At 41.6% G+C, this 18,949-nt stretch overlaps 1 protein-coding gene across 16 annotated transcripts in view; it reads right to left on the reverse strand.

Annotated features, from left to right (window-relative positions):
- CADPS (calcium dependent secretion activator) overlaps positions 1–18,949 on the reverse strand; it is a 431,306-nt gene that overhangs the window by 316,332 nt on the left and 96,025 nt on the right. For all 16 annotated transcript variants that reach the window (XM_080926838.1, XM_080926837.1, XM_080926846.1 and 13 more), the window contains exon 2: positions 8,695–8,808. In XM_080926838.1, the coding sequence (XP_080782964.1) occupies positions 8,695–8,808 (114 nt within the window). The remainder of the gene's footprint in view (positions 1–8,694; positions 8,809–18,949) is intronic.

The following is an 18,949-nucleotide window of genomic DNA, read 5'->3' on the forward strand; positions in this document are numbered from 1 at the left end:
GGTTGTTTTAATTAAGTGAGTCATTTGTAAGGAGCACATACAACAGTGTCTGGATCCCTAAAAGCCTCCTGGGTTGTTATTGTCATTAAGCATCTAGCACACAGCACTTAAATGTTAACCACTACATGTATCTCATTTGTTCTCCAGAGGATACTTATCATAACTGAAATTTAGTGTCAGGAAAATATGTGCTAATTTTCTGTCTCCTTGACTGACATGCAATTCTACATGGCCAAGCAGTGTATCTATGCCTCTCACAGTCTTTCCAGTCTCTAGATAGCATGTGGTGCTCTGTAAGATGATGTCCTTAGGTTCAGTCTACAATGAATGGTGTGTGTAACATTTTGTCATTGCAAAATGATGCTGTCGTCTACAAATTTGAAAGAACTGTACAGTCAAGTTCCAAAAACAAAAACAACTAAACAAACAAAACTGAAAATTCATAGTTTTTAGTAAGTTTATGATTTTGCATTGGACTGGCTTCATAGATGTCCTCCTTTACATAGGACCTATGGGCCACATGTTGGCGGATAGGAAAGCAAGATTTTCAGAGAGAGGTAGGAATGTGCCCATCATAACTACCACTGCCTAATTATAGTGTCTAGTCACAGACATATGTGGACAAAAAAGAGGCAAAATGGGGGAAAGAGAGTCCATAGGCCCACGAGTGTGTGCATGGTATATGTGTGTGGTATTTGTGCATAGGTATGTATGTATACCCCCTCTACTGGATACTCAGAGCCTAGGGAGGACTTGTCTTGCTTCATCCTTTCCACCACATTTCAACAGGCAGAGTCTGTTGCTTAACCTGGAGTTACACTGGCAGCCCCGGTACTGCGGTTGTCTCTATGTTTCTACAGTGACGAGGCGACAGATACACATATAGCTAACACTCAGCTTCCCACGGGGAATATGAGGATTTGAATTCAGGTCCTCATGCTTTTCTAGCAAACACCCGAACCCTTTAATCTATCTCCTCACCATTCACAAGGTCTTTTAACTTCACTCCAATTCCTCCTTCTCTTTTGGGTTCTTCTACCAAGCAGAGCATGAGCCCAGGGGAGGTTGCAACTTACTAAGGACAATTTTCTCTTGCTCCGCTGTCCACACCTGGAAGCTAACATAAGCTCACACACAGTGAGTGTGACACTAAGTATTGGTGCATTCAGAGAGAGGAAAACACCTGACACTTTGGAACTGTGTCCTGATCATTCTCCAAAGGTGCATAAAGGTCCTCCAGAGGCCAATCAAATATTCACCCCCTGCTAGATGCCAACACTTGCCTGGCAGTCTGGGAGAGGGTATGGCCTGGTGCCTTGGTGGAAAGCAGTAGCCTTGTGCATCATGGCAAAGTCATACTGGGTGAAATCACGTTCCCAATATGACCTCTATTTACTGTGTATTTAATGAACTGGTATAGAAAAGAGGTTCCTGAGTAAAGACCATGGCGTGTTCTGATGGCCTGGAATCTGCAGCTCCGCTAGACATGAGAGTTAATTCTTAAGTCAACTAGAAGAAACATACCAATTACTTTTCAGGTCCGACCCAGCCTTCATGAGCTAGAATTAATTTAGGAGCCTGCTCTGCTTACTGATGTGCTTAACCTGGAGAGATGGCTCAGCCAGTGAAGCAGGAGGTATGCAAGCATGAGGACTTGAGTATGTTCCCTAGCAGCCATGCAATAAAGCTGGGCACGGTGATGTCCAACTGTACTGCCAATACTGGCATCATGAACACAGAAGGGGCCTGAAGCTCACTGGCCAGCCAGCCTGGTGGCCAAATATCCACGTTCTGGATTCAATGAGAGATCATGTTTCAAGATATAAGTTGGAAAGATATCAGGATGACTCCTGAGGTCAGTGTCATTCTCCAGCTTATACACACACACACACACACACACACACGCAATGTATACATTCACCAAAGAATAATAAAACTACAATGCAAGTCGAGGCATCTTTAGGAAGATAATGCAGCATTACAGATAAGGATGTAAAACTGAGATTCTGTGTGATCTGGGATAAACCACCCTCCCTATCCAGTTTTCCAATTTCACACCTGTAGTCTGAGAAAGTTGAATTATGAGGTCTTAGTGTTCTCCTTCCAGCTGCAATGTCTTCATGACAACTGGTTCTTTTTCTTAAGCACATACTGGGTGGGACACATGACACTAGGTGCTGGTGGAACAATAGTAGAGCTTGGCATGAACTGGGCGCTCACAGAATGCAACAGACATTACCTAATAACCTAATACAAAATAATCACATGCTAGAATGTCCACTGACAGGGGTACCTCTGTAGGAGTCTGTGGTGGTCAAGAACAGAGTGGGTGGGCGTAAAAGTATCTTTTATTCTAATGTAATTGTTTTAGGCTTACAGCCTTAGTCTGCTAACCTAGGCCTACTCCTGGAAGCTTCTAGCTTCTCTACAATCTAAGCTAGGATGTTTCATCTTCTGAAACTTGCTGCTGAATAAGCTCACCCTTTCTTTTTCTTCCTGAACTCTGGCTGACTGGTCAACTCAGCTGTTCTAGCTCAAATTTGTTTCCATGCTGACTCCATCTGGCTTATTTCCCCTTCTGATTGAATTGTTCCATTTGGCCTCAGACTAACTCTCGAAATCTGTTCTGCTCTTCTGGCTCCTTCCCATCCTCTGGCTCGTTCTAGCTTCACCTGTGTCTAGTTCTCTCTTCAACCTGTTCTATAAAACTCTCTCAGTTAAAGTGCCTCTTCTCCTTCCTCTGTCTGCCCTCCCACCCCCTTATGTTACTTCTTTCTTCCTTGTTCTGGTGAGAGTTGGGCAGATTGTACCCTGTAAAATCTCCGACTTATTACTTTGTCACTCTAATTTTGACACCACTTTCAACCATGGTGCTGCATCTATAAAGTACCTTTGTTCTTTAGGATTAAAGATGTGTGTTAAGGTCAAGTCTATCGTTCAGCTAGAGGGATTAAAGGTCTGTGCTAAGGGCTGAGCCACACCACAACAAAAATATTTTTTTTAAGAAAATAATGCAATCTTGGATTTCACAGTGTGACCAAAAATCCTGCAACAGGTAGGGGTGCCTCTGTGGGAATCTATGGTGATCAGGGAAAACCCAGCATCTAGGGGTTCCTGTATGGGAGTCTATGGTGGTCATAAAAGCCCCCAGAAATAAATACATCTGAGATAGTGAGTGAATGTGAGAAAGGGGCAGAAGAACAGTGAAGATGTAGGTATTGCAGACTAAAGGAACAGTTTGTGTAACAATGTCAAATGTCTGAAGATCCAGGGAGACTTGAGTGTAGCCATGGCAATGAAGTATAGGGGGTACTGGCATGAGATGAACAGGAGTGACCACATCTCCAGAACTCTGGGCATCTGTGTGACAGCCACTGGCCTGCATTTTAAGTCAATAGAGAAACGCTGATGGTGGTAAACTGGGACATGGCACAAGACTGGAAGGAGCCAACTGAGAAATCCTTACAGGGGACAGGTAAGGAGCACTGGTATCAAAAACAAAAGATTTCATTCTCTGTTGTCAACACTAAGGATCATGAGAAGTTTAGAAATACTCAAACAGCAGTGGAGCCAGCTGTGCATGCCAGTGTCCCACAAACCAAGGAGAACCTCATTAGTCTCTCAGTATCACATTCATTTCCCTAAAACCCTCCTCGAGCTTTCGTCTGCTATAATTTTGTGACAATTTGGTAAATATTTGAATCTCAGGGTCGATTCTAAGTGTTGGAAAGATATTGTTAAAGAGTTTTCTTTTTTTATTCATTTTTAATTCTCTCCTTTTCTCTGGTGTGTGTGTGAGTATATATATGTGTATATGTACACATGTGTGTGTATATGAGTATCTGTGTATGTATGTATGTGTGACTATGTATATATACACGTGTGTATGTATGTGTGTATATATGTGTGTATGTATGTCTATATGTATGTGGGTGTGAGTATATATATGTGTGTGTGAGAGAGAGACTGTGTATGTATATGTGTGTGAGTGTATATGTGTGTGAGTAAATGTATGTGTATATGTATGTGGGTGAGTGGGTGTATGTGTATATGCATGTGTATATGTGTGTGAGTCTGTATATGTATATGTATGTTTGAGTGTGTATATGTGTGTATGCATCTGTGTATGTGTGACTGTGTGTATGTATGTATATGTGTATATATATGTATATGTATTTGTGTTCACATTTGCCTGTGTGCATGTAGACTCATAAGTGCTACAGATAGAGTTCAGAAGACAGTCTTAGGTATTGTCCTTGCCTTCTGCCTTGTTTGAGACAGGATCTCTGGTTCACTGATGCCTACGCCAGCCTAGCTGACCCATGAGTTTCTCCTTTTTTCCATCTTCCATCTTGACCTAGAGGTACTGTGATTACAGACATATGCTTCTGTGTACATCTTTACCTTTGTGGGTTCTGAGGATCCAAACTCATCCTTACACTTGCATGGCAAGTGTTTTATCAACTGAGCCATCTCCCAAAGCTACCTTGTTTTGTTTGTAAAGTTGTTTGCACTTAACACAGTGTCTAGCACATAGCTGATGCCCAGTGCGTATTTGTTTAAGTGTACTGGTAAGAGCAGCACAGATGTTTCCAGCAGAAACTGTGCTGATTAACCAGATTATATCAGCGTGAGATGGGAAAACAGGAGTCAGAGACACTTATGTGGGCCTCCAAACAAGTGAGTTATGACCAAGATTCTACAGAACCCATAGTCATGAGCAAACAGAATGATAACAGCACATTCCAGAGATTCCAGCTCTCCTGGTCGCTTTCTTGAACAGAGTAGTCACTTAATATGTGTTAAGTGTGTTGACTTCAGAAGTCACTTAACCCGTTTGGACCTTATTGTCTTTCACCAACACATCCAGCCTTCCATCTCTGATGAAGGCAGATAGAGCTGGGGGGAGTTTGAAATGGAAAGTGATCTATTCAGAGAAGAACCATGTGTCTTCAGCTACTGTATGAGTGGCCATGAGTATATCAACATTGGCCAGGAGATTGAGGATTGAGAGAATGGGGAGAAACAGGGTGTCAGTAGGAGACAAGTGAGCCAGAGACAGAGGACACTAGCCAGAAACTAATTCTCTGGTTCACAAGTGCGCCAAAATACAAGTGAGGCTCAAGCTGGTATCAGCTTGAATGAACACTAGTAGATCTCTTTGTATTCTTTGTGTTTGTTTTCTTTTCTTAGTGGCTGTGATATGAGACTTCAATCTTGAGAGCAGTTGTATCCACAATGTTCATAATTCTTCCCTAGTCCTCTGACATCTCATAGACAGGCCAGCATACGAGGGGGAAGACATGTAGATATATGAGGTCCACTCATTAGCCTTCCCTTCCCATATGATTGCTAAGGACTCACCAGATTGTTCTATAAATGAAGGCATTCATGCCTAATAAGCACCCACATTCAGGGAGGTGGGTTTAGCTGCTACTTTCTTGCTACCAGACTGAGGCTAGGGTAGATGTTTACCTGTCTTAAAAATAAATTATTCTTGGCTAAGGAGATGGCCTAGTAGGTAAAGGCATTCATATCTCAATCTTGATGACTAGAATTCAATCCTTTGAACTCATGTAAAAATTTATAGCAAAAGCAACAGGAGACACCCTGTCTCAGCAAATAAGGTGGAGAGAGAGAGGGAAAAAAAAGCTCTTTGTGTGTTATTCTCTGATTTCTACATGTGTGCTATAGCATGAGTTAATAAGTTTCTCTCTCTCTCTCTCTCTCTCTCTCTCTCTCTCTCTCTCACACACACACACACACACACACACAAATTTTGTTTTTTACAAAGTAAACTATCCCAACATGAATAAGAATAAGGCTTGATATTAAGAGAAATACAGTGAAACTACCATAAGCACACATGCATTTGCAGAGATGCAGAGGGGTACGTTTATATGTGAAGATGTTGTAGACTCAAATGTGTGGGACATTTATTTAAAAATACTAAGATCCTGATGGTTACTTGATGACTGGCCTGAAGACCACGTAGATGTGAAAGGACACTCACTGGATCACACCTGAGAGAATCTGCTGTTGCCCTGGAGCCGTAATCCAAGAGACTAAAGGAATAATCTTCAGGCTGTTGACTTCCCTTGGCAATCAGGGCCACTAGGAAGGAACAAAATAAACCTGTGTACTCTTCACAGCCATCGGAGCACTTGGCCTCCTTCTGTTCCTTCTTCCCCCTTCCCCTTGCATCTAAGGATGGCTGGTTTGGCTCAGACTGAGCTGGATGGGTACACAGTGGGTAAAAGACACTGCTTCTCAGCCTCCTTATTTTCCCTTAGTGGCTCTTTACTATGGAACTAGGTGGTATGCAAACAATTTATCCGTTAGCAACACAATGGTAATGGCTATGACTGACTTGCCTACTGCAGTGCTCTCAGCACTCTCCACTATTCTTCAAAACATAATATTATTGCTATTGGTAGGTTCAACTTGGAAGAAATGGTATGGTGAAATGGAGGAGGGTGTGTGTGTGTGTGTGTACTTGCAAACACCAGAGAGAGAGGAATTAAAAAAGAGAGGGGGACGTGATGGAGGGAAAGAGAGAGAGAACAGAAAAAAAATGGACAGAAGAAAGAGGAAGAAGAAAGGGAATGGGAGTTAGGGAGAGAGAAAAGGAGAATGAAATAGACAAAAAATTTGTTGGTTGGTGGTTTCCTTTGCTAAGATTAGAGCCACAAGGATCTGACCAAATGAAAACAACCCCCAATGTATCCCTGGAAACCCCTACACTTTGCTACAATGCTTGAAGCAGGCTGAGCCTTAACCAGGGTTACAGAGGTGGTCCTGGGTTTGGGCCTTGTAGTCAGGCTAGTTCAACCCTACCCACTGTGAAAAAGTCCCTGAGCTTCTTCAGTCCTCAGCAAAGAAGTGTGTTCTCTTTGTTCCCGGAATTGCTAACCTGGTGGGACATGGTTGCATGTCCTATATGCAGAGAATGCAGGATGGATCAGAAACATGGGAAGACAGTGCATAATATTGTCATCTCCAAATGTAACCATGCCTAAGGCTATCCACAACCTCAAAACAAAGTTTCTTGAACAAATCCACTTTAGGTTTAAACTAGTTTGAGCCAGTTGCAGGTCATTTGCAATACAAAGTCCTGGCAGAGGCTGAGGATGGCAGAGGTACACTTGAATGTTTACAAGGGGGTGGGAAAGAGTTACTACAGCCCAGAGGAGAAGGAAAATGGAGGAGGGTATGCCACTCTTCAGGAGGCCTGCTGGCCCAGTGCTAATCCTGATCTCTCACCTGAGTTTTAGGGGATTAGCCTTTCCAGAAATGAGAATCTAAGGCTCCATAAATCCTTGCTAATGAAGACAGTAGCTGGACCTTCTAATCCTTCCATTCTTTTCTAGGCTATCAAATCCTAACAGGAAAGAGTCACCCATTCTCCATCCCTGTAGCCTGGCCAGACTCAGAAGGGGCTCTTTCATAGAAAACTAGCCATGGTCAGTAAAACTAACAAATCACGAGAGATATTGTAAACTTCCAAAGACTCATTAGCATGCTGATGACGATTAATTTTCAATTTTAATTAATAGAAATGACACTTTGTTTCAATTTGCATCGTTAGTCAAATGAACGTCCTAATTAAGATTTGTAATATACAGATTTACAAACTCCAGTTGATGAAAATAAACAGGAGAAGGGGCTGCCTGTTTTGACAGCATTCTCTCATTACTCCCCCACTGGCTTTCCAAATCTGGGAGGAAGGAGAGGATCAGTTTCATTTCCAGGCAGATTCTATGCAAAATATTTTATTTGAGTAGCTGATTTGCCCTTTCTGAGTCTTAATCTATCAATTAAATAGAAAATGCTTTTTTTGAAACCAATTGTGTTTTACATTCTAATGTAACACTTAGAACATTGCCTGTATATAAAAATGAGGTTGAAAACAGCAGCTTTTTCATGTACATGGGTCCATGTATGTGCATGCACATTTGTGTACATGTATATGTATAGGCTAAAGGTCAACTTTTGATCTCATTGTTTTGGAGCTTTCAGAGTTAGGATGACTGATAGGTTGTAGCAGTTTGAGCTCCATAGGCTCATCTAGATGAATACTTGGTCACGAGGGAGTGGCACTATTTGAAAAAATTTGTAGGTGTTACCTTGTTGGAGGAAGTATGTCATTGCAAGTGGGCTCTGAGGTCTCAAACAACCCATTCCAAGCCCAGAGTCTCTCTCTTTCTAATGCCTGCATAGAACTCTCAGCTACATCTCTAGCACCATGTCTGTCTGAGCACCACCATGCTTCACAATAATAGACTAAAACTCTGAAAGTACAAGTAAGCCTCAATCAAATGCTTTCTTCTGTAAGGATTGCCATGGTCATGGTGTCTCTTCATAGCAACAGAGCACTAACTAAGATACCAATGAACCTCAGGAATCCTCCTGTCTCCACCTCCCCAGCACTGGGATTACAAGCATGCAACACTGAACCCAGGCTTTTATGTGGAGCTCAGGATTCTACTCAAGGCTTCAGGCGTGTGTGTCAAGTACTGTGCCTACTGAATCAATCCAGTGCCCAACAGCAGGTGCTATTACATCACTCCCTACCAGCAAATTGTCGTGTCCCTTGTCAGATGACTACCGACATGTCTACATCAGCCAGGGCGCTACACCTTCGTCTCAGATCAGTAGACCAGGCCAGTGCTTCATCCTGTAGTCTGTGCTTACCTCGTAGTAGCTCTGGACAGCGTTCATGAAGGCTTCATCTGCCACAATTTGTGTCTCCCCATTAAGAAAAGCCTGGAACCGATCCTTGACAGTCTGCAGCTGCTGTTTACTGATCTGCAGAGAGAGAAAGAGAACCTTGAATGAAGGCTTCATGTAACCAGAAATATGCCTACTTCACAGTAAAGATACCCACCTCTAAGAGTGTGGGCTGGCCTGATAAAAAGCAAACTTTCTGGACTTTACGGAACACAGTCATTGCTAAGATTAATATGAGCCACGGTTAAATATATTGCTTTATAACCACAAAGGAATAGCTTTACCACAGAAATCAGCAAGTACTAATCAAGTAGGTTTATTTATTTATTCCTAACTTTTAAAAAAGAGTTGGCTATTAAAACATTTCTTGGGAATGATGCTTGGTTATATTCAGAATTCACTTTTTTTTTCATTTCTTACTTTGATCGCTGCCCATGGTTATTTATAGGCAGAGTGCTTGTAAGAGAATCTGTAGAGATGTGGGTCATGTTTCTTTCCAGACTCACATTTATGAATGCATCATTGGCTGGTGTTATGAGCCACATGGGACTATTTATACTGCAGAAATCAGCAAGTACCACCGAGCAAACAAGTAGGTCTGTTTATTTATTTATAACTTTAAAGGCGAGCCTGCTGTTGGAATGTAGTCTAGCTGACACTCCACTGTGCATAACGGACACGCTACCTGCAGGATCTTCAGAGGTCTCAACATCTAGCAGCATGTATCCTGCAGGCTGTGGAACTTCTGGTAATATGGGTATCCCCTGGCCAGGAGTCAGTAGCACTGAGGTGCAGGGAGAAAGGTGGCATATTGGGAAGTCTGTTCTGTGCAATTCCCTGCCCTTGAAACCATAATCATTATTGTCTCCAAGGAAAACTGTCCTATAAGATCCCTGATGATTATCCTCCTCAACTTGTGAATGTCTCCTATCACCATGATCAGGGCTGGCATAAGAAATACTCAAAACCCCAGCTCAGACTAAGACCGTCTCACACATGACTCAAAGGTAAACATTTATCTTTAGGACTCGTGGTTATGACTACATGTGTCAAACCCATTTTGCTATCTTTTTCACTAAGCTTTTCCTGGATCCTCTTAGTGCCTTACATGTGACAGTCAATTCATGTTGATTTAACTGAACGTAGGAAGCGCAGCAAAGATGCTATCTGTGGGTAGCCTTGAAGCAGCTCTAGTTTCTGTTGATAGTATATAAAGTAAACAAACTAAAAAAGTTCAAGTTCCAGGCTTCTAAAAAGGTAAAGACTTCGAAAAATGTTACATGCTTCTGACGATCACAGTTCTAGTAGAAAAAAACTTTCCAGTAGTACCATGATGTCTGGCCACCATGGCATTGTGGAAAAGTCACTTAAGTTCTGGGTTTACAAGGAAATTGAAGCTCTTCTAGAATGGGGATGACCTTAAGTAAGTGTATTTGATCTCACTATCTATTTTCCCATTTGGAATACAGTAAACATTCTAACTGCTCACTGCCTAATGAGGGTACAGCTCTTTGGTGACATGAATCCTTTTTGCAAATTAAGGTGCATTGCCCAGCAAGGTCACAGGGTAACTACAGTAAGAATAGTGTGCGTGCGTGCATGCGTGTGTGTGTGTGTGTGTGTGTGTGTGTAAGCATGTGTGCATGATATGCCGAGGGGGGGGGAGAATGTTCCATGGATTGAGACTATGCTTTTCATTTCTTTTCTTCTTGCATGCTAGGTAGGCATTCTACCACAGAACTACCTCTCCAGCTCAGACGCTGCATTCTTTAACAGCTTGGAGGCTGGATAATAAGCGTTCCTACTACAGAAATACTGTTTGTGTGAGGTGATACCTTTGACACTCAGATTTAACCCATTCCATGGTGGGGACAGAATATAAAGCAGGTTTCATACAACATACATGGTTTTTCCTGTTAATTAAAGAAGTATTGATTTTCCTTATGGATTTCAAATGCCTTTAGCATTAGAAACAAATACGGGTAGAAAATAAAATTTAGAGCTCTAGGAGACTGAAACCTCATCTGAGTTTCTACTTCAGAAATCAAACAAGAAGGGTCCTAAGCATGCTCATAACTGGCAGCTAGCTGGGTATGCTGATGAAAGTTTCTAAGTTCTGGAGAACTGGGTAGGGAGGGATATGGAAGCAAGGAAAGAAGAAAAGATTTAAGTTTGATGAGATTCACGCTTGTTTATTAAATGTCTCGTATGTGTATGCATGTATGTTTGTTCATATGTGTATAGGTATGGAGAGGTCATAGGTCAACCTTGCATATTATACCTCAGGATGTATCCACCAAGTTTTTTGAAGCAGGATGCTCACTGGGATTTGAGGTTTGCAGAACGAGCTAGGCTGATTGTTCAGCAAGTTCCAGGGAACTGTCTTGCTTTACCTCCTCAGTGCTAGAATTATAAGTATGTGCTTGCACAGGTTTCTACCTGTCTGTGGGGTTGGGATCATCCTTGAGCATGTACAGCAGACCTTAAAGACTGAGCCATCCCCTGTGTCAAGATTAATACTTGCCATGCTTTAGGGAATCCACCACTCAACAGCAGCAACATTTGTAAAGTTTTCAAGAGTTGGCATGATCTTTAAATGCTTTATCTTAACCAATATGTCTCCAAACCACCTTCACATGCAATCATCGCATGAACTCCAGTGAGCTGTTTCATTTGTGTACTGCTGTATCTTGTAGATAAGTCATACTCCCCCTTCTAAGACATCACAATTGAGTCACTGAAGGTAGCTGGAGCTATCACATTGAATGGTATATGGAAGGAACACACATCTTTAGTTACTCTGTCCTGCTCAGATCCAGGACTATTGCACAGTGACTCTGTGTGTCCCTGTAGTGGAATTGATATGTGCAGCAACAGTAGAGATTTAATTAGAAGGCAGTATGCCAGCGTGAGTCCCTCCAGAGCAGGTTAGGTGGAATTCATACATATCAGAATTCCTAGCTGCTCAGGACAAACCAGGGCATTTAACAGACTTTATGTTTAGGATTTATTCCAACTCATGTCAATCCTAGCTCTGTGAAACAAGGGGGGCAGGCAACCTTGGGTAAGCTTTTGTCTTTAGTAATTGAAATAAAATTAGGAGCACACACCATCTGAGTAATCAAGACTGATTGCTGACTAAAGCCAAATCCATTATCTGAGTGTCCAGCAAATAAGCATGGGGCTCATTTATAGACAGGATTTACAAAGAGCCCAGCATACACACAGAGCGCCGCCAGAATCTAAGGGTTCAATAGTCAAAACCCACAGCCGTTCCATGGTCTCATTCACCATGCCAAAGCACTGGGTAATCTAAAGGCATCAAGGTGTATCCTTAGAGCCCTTCCATCTATATGGAAAAGGAAAAGCATTAAGAGCTAGACCAAATGATGATGTAGGACTTCAGAGGGGAGAAACTGCAGAATATACAAGTCTAAAGGAAAACAAGCAAGGTTGGCAGATCTGGGTCCTTTCGAACATGCACAATGTAAATAGACTATTGTGTACACATAATTAATGATTAACTTGCTCAGAAGTAACCTTTGATCTAGATGGATTTAAAACTTCAGGCTCATTTTCCTTGGTGTTTTCGAAAGTCCAGCTACAGAGTGTGAGTGTGAGATAAGGAGAAAGACCTTCACATCAAATCTCAGGGATAAAGGCTGGCCACTGACCAGAGGAGCAAGACTAAGCTTTGGAATAAGAGGCTGTCCTTCCTTGTATGATTTGATGACCACATTATCACATTTAAGATGCAACTGCTATCTCTGCCAATTGGCTTCTCAAAGTCAATGGTGTCATGGACTGAATTCTGGTTTCTAAAAACCTTTGAGAGTATTGAGCTGACATCCATTGGGGAGCAAGGGTAAGTTTGATAGCAGAGTTGGAAGTCTCCTCTTATATCCTTCCCATCAACACTTACCATTTTCTTGCTGTAGAGCAGTTAAGCAGTACACTCTCTAGCTTTGTCTCATCAGGCAAAGAGGAACCTGCGTTTATCTCCCTGTTTGCTTCCACATCATGGCACCGAAGCTGATTGCATAAGACTGCAGTGAGGGTGCTCAGAGCCAGAACTGACATGGGATGAGAGTTCAGCTTGTGCTAGCTGCTATGGGTCTTACCATTAAACTGCACATGTTATTCCCTGATAAGGACCAGACCGTGAGCAATTGTACACATCTATAAAATTCAGCCCACATGTTCTTTTCCAACAGCCTCCATGTAGAGTTTTACAGCTTTCTCAGTACTTTGAGGAGTCACATACAGTGCTATACATCAGAGACAAGGACGTAGGTTTGAGTTATAACTAACATACTTAGGATCATACTTTGGTATGCCTACCTACTTCTATGAGTATGTTCCACATCCCACTCATCCACTTCCAACACTCTCCTACACTAGGGAATGGAGCCTTCATAGAACCAAGGGCCTCCCCTCTCAGATGCCAGATTAGGCCATCCTCTGCTACATATGCAGCTGGAGAAATGGGATCCTCCATGTGTTTTCTTTGGTTGCTGGTTTAGTTCCTGGGAGCTCTGGGGCATATGGTTGTTTGATAGTGTTGTTCTTCCTATGGGGTTGCAAACCAGTTCAGCTTCTTCAGTTCTTCCCCTAACTCCTCCATTTGGGTCCCTGTGCTCAGTCCAATCATTGACGAATGCATCTGTATTGGTAAAGTTCTGGCAGAACCTCTCAGAAGACACTCATATCAGGCTTCTGTCAGCAAGCACTTCTTGACATCAGCAATAGAGACTGGGCTTGGTAGCTGTATATGAGACGAATCCCCAGGTGAGGCAGTCTCTGTATAGCCTTTCCTTCTCTCTCTGCTCCATGAATCATCTCTTCGGGTTCTAAGGGAAGCCCTTCTTTTCCTCTAAGGCTCTATCATGTCTAAGCCCAACTAACTGCTCTCACACCTCTAGGCTGGATCATGGCCTCTCCTATTACAAGATCTCTCTCCAAAGAGAGTTCATTTCTGAATAATAATTGGTTTTCAGGTTATTATCTACAAACCAATAGAACCTTTTACAATTTTAAAACGATTTTGTTACATATTTATCTTGTGTGTGTGTGTGTGTGTGTGTGTGTGTGTGTGTGTGCACATGTCTATGTGCACAGCATCTCATATCCCTCTTCTTTTTTATCATAATGCTCTCCAAAGATGACCAATAGCCCTACTCCTATCATCACAGATTATTTTTTCCAGATTCTCCATGGTGTGATGTTGGTGTAGTCTTGCACAACAGATCTAGCCAGAGTTGGGTGTGCAATAGATTGTTTACCATTATAGCTATGGTAAAGATGAACCTACCACTGTTCATTTAGTTTCTAACTGCTAGGCATAGGTCTTCTGTATTTGATCATGATCTGCCTCCCCCAAAAACGTTTCATATATGCACCAACCCCATCTTCCTCCATATTGATTTGCTTCATGCATTGTACATGATTAGTTTTCAACAAGTATTTATTGAGTGACTATATTAACTTAGTGAATGATTCATGAATACTAGGTTCTAGAGATAGAAAATTACCAAGGTACAATCTTATCTGCCAGATCAGAGATCATTTGTTTAATTGACTTCCTAAAATTCATTGTTACTGACTGACAAAATGAAAATCTTAGGTACTCATACAAACAGCTAGACTAAGAATCGGTCTTTCGGACAGAATTTCTGTCTGGGTAGAAGTTAACTGGCTTAATAGATAGTGCTGAGTCCACAAGATGATCTTGCACAAACAAGCTAAAATAATTGGCCTAGGCTAACTGGTAATGCTAGCCCAATTCTAAACAAATAGGCCTTCACCAGCCATTTACTGACAAAGTCTTTTTAAGTAGAAGGGTATCGCACAGCATTTAACATGCACAATAGCCACTGGGGCATCAATATCAGACCTGAGGATTGCAGCAATGAGTTCTATGAGCAGAAAACCTGTAGAGATGACAGGACAGGTCATGGGTAGAGAGAGGGGCTGCAGCTCTTACTAGAGCCACACAGACACCCCAGATTCAATCTGCCTCATTAACCAAGGTCTGGAAATTCCCACTGTCCTTCAAGCCATTTGTATCTCATTGCAGCATTTGGCAGGAGTGTGAGATGTATCTTCCGTTAGGAGGAAACATCATGTTCTCAGTGATTGTCTTAAGGAAAGAAGGAGCGAAGTCAGAGCCAGCTTTGGTTGAATGCTGGTTATGCTGCAGTATCTTGGGAAAGTAATTCACATTGGTGTCTGTCCCCTGAAAACAAAGGAGGGGCTGTCTCCTTGTAGAATAGTGCTTTCTCCTTCCAGGGTTTTTATGAGGTCTAGACAAGATGATATCTGTGAATCACACAGAACATTGCCCAGTGTACAGCAATTGTTCCTATGATGTATTGAAAGGATTATCGTCATTAGTAATTTTCCTTTCACCTTTCATCTTCTTCACCTTTCCTTTCGCTCATGTACTTGCTTTTGAAATTGCACAAATGTGGTTGGTATTTGTCATGCTTTCTTCCTTAGCCCTTCTATTTTAGGGGTTAAAATTGCCCATAATTCTGTCCAGTCTCCTTGAAAGTAGGGCTGGCCACGTGACAGTGCCAGTCATCTCTAAAGCCTTTGGAGAACACATTTGAAATCCTCACAAAAAGGAGTCAACTCAGAGACATGACATTTTCCCTCCTGTTGCCCATTCTCTGGATGGGGCAAACAACTGCAGCATCTATAGCTGGAGTGAAAGACCATGAACGCTGCAGAAATAGTGAATCACCAAATCAGTGTTTGCTACCACGGATCTCTGGACTTAAGGACTGGAGCTGGGCATGAGCCATAACTTGTCCTCACCACTGAATATTTTCTCTTATTTGCAGCCAACTGCTTTTCTATCATGCATATGGTTTTCTACAGAAGAAAGCATAGTTGCTAAAGTATCCATTGGGTAGTATGTTCCCTACTGCATAACTGTATGATTATGGAAGAAGAGAGCCTGTAAGTGTGAATTTAACAATGTATCATTCTGAACACAGAGGAGAGAGAGGAAAGCTGTTATTTGGTGTTAGAGGTGGGGTATGTGTGTGTGTGTGCCTGTCTGTCTGTCTGTCTTTGTTAGTACACACACACATATACATATATCCATGTGGTATGAGTGTGTGCCTTTGCACATACATGGGCATTGGGCATCCACTTCTTTTATTCTCTACCTCATCTTTTGAGACAGGGTCTCCCACATCTAACAACCCACTATCACCATGTCGTGCTCTATCATCGTACACACACCTTCTGTGTGTGCTTGCTTTAATTTTAGAGTGGCAGGTGAATATATTAATATAATTATACTTCTTAAATGAAGTATGAATTTTTAAATAATTTAAGTAATAGAAACATTAAAAGTGGTCATGCTATTCTTAAAGTCTACTTGGGCAGGAAGGAAGAATAAGGCAAAAGGAGCATTCTATGACACTACCAAAAAGCCATCTAGAACCTCAAAGGACACAAGCTTGGAGACAGTAAGTGAACACTGATTAAGACAGACCTTTCCTGAAAACGGCCATCTACCAGAAGAGGGACAAAAAAGGAATTTAGGAAAGGAATTGTGGGTAGTGGCTCCATGAATGATAGGATGAAATTCTCTGGGTATAGGATGATAGCTTACTGGCACAGTGACCATGCTTGAGACCCGAGGTTCCAGCCCCAGTAATTGCCAGATAACATAGTAACATAATGATAAAAATGAAGAAAGATGTAAAACAGAAGAGAACAGGAAGAACGGGAAGACTAGAGCTCTACGTCTACAAATCCCAGAAAAGGGAAACATGGCTTACTTCTTGCCCTTGAAAACAATACATTCTTTAGAAATTAATTTTTCCTCCACTTTGGAGGCACCAAGGCACTAGTCACTTGAATTTTTTTTGACAGACCAGCCAACAAAGAGACACAGATCAAAGGCTTTTGAAAACCCTTAGCCTTTCATTTCAAAGTCTCAACATAACTTGAAACACAGCTGAGGACCCCAAAGGGCTTCCATTAAGCAAACTGTGTTATATCTCTTGATGTCTAGTGTAGCTTAAATTAAAACTGGGTTGTTTAAAATATTTATTGATTCATTAAAACTAACAAGAATAAACTCATTATATGTTAACCCAAATAACATCCTGTACGAAAATATTTTAAGAGGCTAACATTTTATTATTATTATACTTTTATAATAATAATAGAATTATTAAACATCTAATGAAAATGTTAATAGTGAAAACATTTGGAGAATTTAATAGTATTTTCAATCTGTCTTGGATAAAAAGAGGACAGGTGGATTCTTACTTCTGTGTTAGTATTTGGTCTGTTCCCAGTATTGCTCTCACTGGTGTATGTGGAGGGAACCTGTCTTTCTGTGGACATAACATTGTTCTCCAAACAAAATCTTGATAGCCATGCTAGGTAAATGTGACAGTCTTTTCCAATACTATGGCAAGGCTCACAGGATGGTATTATTTTACATGTTGGCAGAAATATGAAATTTGAAATCATATTAATGAATGTCTTATAATTAACAACAGTTAGATCCACTGGTTTATCTTGTTCGTTGAAAGACTTGCTACTGTGCAAGTCAAAGAAATTTGTTCCTATGAAAACATTTGCTCATTATGTCATTCAAATATTTCAAATGTCAACAAATGTTATGACCTAATGTGAAAAATGTTGTATTAGTTAATATCATTTTGAGTATTACCAAAAAGCCTGCAAAAGATAAAGCAAGCTGTCAGGAAACTGCCCCACCCATGGTGGTAGGTTAAACTTGTCAAATCTAACATGAGCAATATATAATATCTGCTGTTTTCATAACTTTGGTCTCCTTTATTAATTTCCTAAAAATATCTTTGAAACACTTAAATTTGTCTTTTAGTTGTCCTTTCAATTAAAGATGGTGCTCCAGGCACCATGGACATTACTTGAAAAACTTAATAGTACATCTACTGTACAATCCAGTTATATATAGCACACAGACAGTTGAACATCCATGTTTCAGCAGCACCATTCACAGGCTCCAAATCATGGACCCAGCTCCGGGTTCCAGATGTTATATATAACATAAATAATTTCTGTATAACTATTTCTATCAAATCCAATGTAAGCCAGTATACTTCACATGAGCAGGGTCAGCTGGGAGAGCAGCGGGGAGATGCGTGGGCAGAGAGTATTGTGAATGGGCTCACAGTATGTGATATGTCTTGCTGTCTCAGCATCATCAAGTCAGTGGTACCCAACCATGTTCCCGCTGCACACAGCAGATGCTGATAAGTTGCTGTGTTCACTGAATCCTTTCTTTGCTGCAGCCATATAAATGATTCACCGCTGCCCTTGTCATGTGAAGGCAGTGCTGCTTCTGTGTCATCACTGAAACCAATGAACATGACGGGGAAAGCATGCAGTGTCTCATCAACATTAGCAGAATTACCTTGAAGACCTCTGTGGGTATGGCTATATATACACTGTGTACCTGTGACTAGTGAACTGAACAGATGCCTTGTGGTAGTTAGGAAGGGTTGAGGAAGATGTGACCATGCCTCCATGATGCAGGGCACTAGCTCACAGTGAGCAGCGACTGGAACATGGTGATACAGACCTTGCATGCCAAAGGGAAGGTTTAATTCCTAATTCAGTGAGAAGCCGTTGACATATACTGAACAAGAGAGGGCGTGGTTGGAGAGCCCTGGGTGTCAATGTGCAAATAGGACAGTGTTTTGTGTAAGCTGTGACATTTGAAAAGAGGGTCTGAAATATAACAGAATCTTTGTCTTCAGAGCCTAGGAAGAAGGATGGAGAGATGGAGAACGCATGAGAAGGGTATGTTGGGATAGGAGTACAGCATTCATGAAAAGATACACAAGAAAATGGGGCAGGGGGTTGAAGGACACATCAGTTTCTAGGTGCAGATTTCAGCGTGAACGCACTGAGGATGAGGGAGGGGGTGACAGACAGTTCGATTTGGCTGGAGACCAGATTAAAACATGCAGCCCAACAACGTACAAGATTGCTAATTGTGAGCACATCCAGGGACTTGGGAGTGTAATAGAAAATTTATCAGCAGCAATTACTTTTAGAAAATAGGGTAGAAAACCCCAAATACTGATTACACTTAGGCTATACAAGATTCTTCAATACAACAGCTCACAAATGCTGACCAGAAGCTTCGCTGAAATTGATCTTGATAAGAACCTCGTCCTGTCAGTCATGAGCAATGACAGAG

The sequence above is a fragment of the Micromys minutus genome (genome assembly GCF_963924665.1).
Source record: "Micromys minutus genome assembly, chromosome: 12".
Lineage (NCBI taxonomy): Eukaryota > Metazoa > Chordata > Mammalia > Rodentia > Muridae > Micromys > Micromys minutus.